Here is a 4,023-nt window from a genome sequence, read left to right as displayed (position 1 = left end):
TCGCTTCAAACTGGTCCGTGCCTTCTACGTAACCTGTCAAGGGCGAGCAATTCAACTAGCAGGCTTATCAAGTGCCAACACATGTTTACAATCCGTGCATGAAGAGGTTCTACGAGTTCAGAGGACCATCTAAAATCCTTGAGTAATTTTTTTTCTACCGCAGTTCGATATAACTACCACGTAGCAAGGAAGGTTTCACGTCAGCATCCAGAACACCCTTGGCCTAGTAGCCCTGCTTCATCCTTTCCTCGAATCGGGTCTTCTCATCCTGGAAACACAAAGCTCAAAAGATCAGTGGCATATATATCTCGTAATGTGTTCATATGCATCCACAGAAATTAAATGAAGTGGAACATATCCAGGAGATCAATTTGGAGGATGGCTGACACTGTCGTAACGAGCATCAGAATACTGGCACTGGTAGTTTACTAGTATAACTCTGGTAGTTTACTATAGCTAACAAGAAACCCAAGAGATGTCAGGCAATTCATCATATTTTAACTAACATCTTAACTCCTCTTGTTGGCAAGGCAAGGAATTTCTAAATCCAAATCCAACGAAAATGGAGGCATCCCATATGAAGGTTCTACCCATGCTTCCCTTCACAAAGAAAAAGCGTACCAGGAATGAACTACAGCAGCAGAACACCCTGTGCAATTGAATTAGGCAGTCCTATAGGCAATTCAATTATATGTGGGCCTTATTCTGTGTTAAAAGTGGCTGACAAGTCGGATAAGAAAGATTTATAACATATAAAGTTTTGCTTGTCAGTGCAAACATATATAGTGCACTAACGATGAAAACTTTGCTGAAGATACAAACAAAAGGAGCAAATCACATCGAGCCTACTATCCTCAAGTGTCCCCTAACATAGAAATATACCCTTCTCGAGTCGCACAACATGAAGTCATCAGTCATCACTACCGAATAAATACACTGGCCATTGTTGCCCTTATTTAGCAGCCATCATATATTTTGAAAGAAAAATCTCCTCCAAAAGTGACAACTGTTTGGATCGAAAACGGAATGGCCATGTCAGAGACTATTAAAGTACTCAACTCAGACATTTTTCCAGATTCAAATCCTTCAGAATGCCACGGTTCTACAAAACTAACAGTAATTTTAGAAAGTTTCCATCAGTATATGTACTATTCCTTGTTTTATACCACCATCAAAAACAAACTGGAAGGTAGTGCAATCGCGCGCAAACTGACAAATTTGTCTCTACTTAGCAAAACACTAAGTTAGAAAAGGTGAAGCAACCTGGGAAACTAAAGATGATACTACTAATATTTATGGAAAGGACGATGTACCCCCAGGGAGCAGCATAAAAGGTTCTACCGCATGTGCGAACTAAAGATACAGCTTCAGCCATAACAAATACTTGAAATTATTCAAGAGACTTAGAAGGTGGCCTATTGTTCTCATTACAAAAGAAGAAAATATAGTACTGGCAATGAAAGAATTTGTAACCTTTTACAGAAGCAATTTTCAATAATTCTGACTTGTCTAAGTCATGACTGCTGTTTGTGTTATTACACAGCAAAGAACAAAGTACATGCTGTCGATTGTTGTGTGATCAAGAGGTTAGCTTGGAGCAAGACAATTGCAACCAAAGTATTCAGGGAATTTGAAAACCCGCAACCTTAGTTTCATATTCTGTAAGGTTCAACTTTCAGACAGGTTAATTTTATCCTTAGTGGCAGTGTACGTAGCAAGTAAATTGACGGCCTAAAGAACAATGCACATGAAAACAGCATGATGTTGTATAGGAAGCTTAGTGTAAAGGAGCATTATTCGCCCAAAACATGTGTACTTATTTCTGAATGGTTATTCCATGTCTAGAAGCTACAGTAAACAGTTAAATCAATGCCAAAAAACATTAAAGATCAATAGGGACTTGTGACGGATTATAAAATTAACAGTATCTATGAAATAAGAATATGTCATTCGGCTATATTTAGTTTTCCTTCCTTCCAAGGAGTAGTTGGTTGGGAGATATTTGCACTATTTAATTTGTGTTTTGCTTCCAAGACTACTGATTTGATGAGAGAAAGTAGAAACTAAAAGCAACACATTTGCTTGGGCATTATTTCAAAGAAAGTGCAATAAAACAAATTATGCTGTACTAACCCTACTCAAATGTATTGGCCTGTACCAAACATCAAAACAAACATTACATGGCAGCATATATCACAGTTATCTCAGTACAACAGCATGAAAAATAAAGTATGCTCATATCGTCAACTTTGTTGTGTAAAAATCAACATAAACTAACTCAATCCACAAATCTCAAATCAAGCTATCAAAGAACTGGCCATGAAAATGCAAATTTAATAGCAGAAGGCATTAGCTTTTATACAGGCCCACACTATACAATGTCATATTGGACTAAGGCACACCATAGGCCATCAGAAATAACCAACTATTGAGCTATGCACAAGAAACAGACCTCAAAAGCTTGCTTCAGGTTCTCAAGCTCCTTGTCTAGATCATTGATTGCCTGGGTATATGCCTGAGTTGGGGAGGATTGGCTTGCAGTATGGATCTAGCAACATAATAAAACCAAAACATGAGAGATGAGACTAGCAAACTCCAATCCAACGAAGGAACAGAACAAACATAAATATGCACCCTACCCTAACAATGATCTTGTACTGAAGGGGATGAGGGAGCTTATAGCCAGCAAAGTGAACATTTGGGTCCCTGTGCAGCTGCCTGCAGAATCTCATAGATATAGAAGAAAATTAGAAGGTATGAACTGATGAACATAACCAAGGACAAAACGGCACACAGTTTTCTCCACTCACATGCGGAGGATGTTGCCGATGGTGTGGTCCTCACGTTCAATAGTGAAAGATGCAGCATTCATGATCTTTGTATCCTTTTCAAATGATACCCTGCATTACATAATAGTAAGGATTAGATCCATAATCTTTAAGTGATTTGAAGTATTTTCAAGAAAAATGTTGCGAAAAGGTGTGGAGGTAGAGTAGACTCACTTCTTCGTGCCCTCTGGCACGACGAAGCGCTCATAGCGGTCAGGGGCATTCATCTCCGATCAACACTTGGCTCCTCCTCCCTCTGGAATTACTGCAAGCATGAAGAATCGGACCATAAAGGTCCATTTCACAAGTCAGATTGCCTCCTGAACTGAAATTCAGAACCCCATATCCTTAGAAGTGAAGCAGAACAAGCATCAAATCAGATCTTTAAAACAAGCAAGGTGCTATCTCTTTGCCTGCGATTACATAACGAGGCAAAGCAAAAGAACAAGCTAAATCCCTCTCTGAAACACACCATGGCTGACTTAACAGGAACATTAGGTACACCAGGTGAGAGACGGGGTGGCCCTAGGGTTTCACAGGTTCGCAGGGAGGGGAGGGGGGAGGGGAGGGGAGTAGAGGAATTTCCTGGGGGGAGAAAACCAGGCTTCCGGAGGACGACGCCGGCGGGCGGTTACGGGCCGCGCGGGGATAATCCCCTGCAAACCCCTAATATCAAACGAGGCGTAACAGTCCAAGCAGGCTAGGGTTCGCCGCGAACCAGAGGAACCGAGGCCCGGATGGATTGCTCTAATCCACGTCATTATAGTAGAGCCGGTGGGAGGAGTCGGGAGGGAGAGGGACGAGTTTACCTCGAGGCGCACTTCGGCGGCGGCGTTCCGAGGAAGACGATGAAGGCGGCCTGCGTAAGGTTAGAGAGTGGTACTAAGCGGGGGACTCTTTTTTTTCTGAGTGAGAAACTAGCGGGTTGCTCTCTTTTTTTCTTCTTTTTTCAGTGATGAAATGAAACTAGCGGGGACGTCTGTTCAGGCCTTCAGGGTAAACCCGGGCCCGACAGCCTGGCCCAAAAACCCTGGCTGGGCCGGGCTTGCCATTCAGGTCGGGTTCGAGCCTTGTTTTGCAGCCCGGAAGGTAGTTCGGGCCGGGCTCGGGCCTTGTTTTGCAGCCTGAAAGGTAGTTCGGGCCGGGCTCGGGCTTCTCTTTTTTGGTATATCGGGTCGGGCTTGCACGTGCGTTA

At 42.5% G+C, this 4,023-nt stretch overlaps 1 protein-coding gene across 1 annotated transcript; it reads right to left on the bottom strand.

Moving 5' to 3' along the window:
• LOC119310850 (DNA-directed RNA polymerases II, IV and V subunit 11-like) lies at nucleotides 1-3,763 on the bottom strand. The gene is made up of 6 exons (XM_037586472.1): nucleotides 3,638-3,763; nucleotides 3,003-3,093; nucleotides 2,811-2,900; nucleotides 2,640-2,718; nucleotides 2,453-2,548; nucleotides 1-268 (listed from the first exon to the last, which is right to left on the bottom strand). Exons 2-6 carry the CDS (start codon nucleotides 3,053-3,055, stop codon nucleotides 224-226), a joined length of 363 nt encoding a protein of 120 aa, XP_037442369.1. The 5' UTR covers nucleotides 3,056-3,093; nucleotides 3,638-3,763; the 3' UTR covers nucleotides 1-223.
• Between the last annotated feature and the right edge of the window lie 260 nt (nucleotides 3,764-4,023).

Source organism: Triticum dicoccoides, chromosome 5B (genome assembly GCF_002162155.2).
Source record: "Triticum dicoccoides isolate Atlit2015 ecotype Zavitan chromosome 5B, WEW_v2.0, whole genome shotgun sequence".
Lineage (NCBI taxonomy): Eukaryota > Viridiplantae > Streptophyta > Magnoliopsida > Poales > Poaceae > Triticum > Triticum dicoccoides.
The sequence above is the reverse complement of the archived record's forward strand: the minus strand, read 5'-3'. Positions and strand labels throughout refer to the sequence as shown.

What these genes read in the sequence shown, in the direction of transcription:
- LOC119310850 (XM_037586472.1), bottom strand. Translation starts at nt 3,055, where the DNA reads ATGAATGCCCCTGACCGCTATGAGCGCTTCGTCGTGCCAGAGGGCACG. An exon ending in GTGCCAGAGGGCACGAAGAA is followed by an intron (nt 2,901 to 3,002) that starts GTGAGTCTACTC and finishes TATGTAATGCAG; the next exon opens with GGTATCATTTGAAAAGGATA. An exon ending in ACCTGAAGCAAGCTTTTGAG is followed by an intron (nt 269 to 2,452) that starts GTCTGTTTCTTG and finishes TTGTGTTTCCAG; the next exon opens with GATGAGAAGACCCGATTCGA.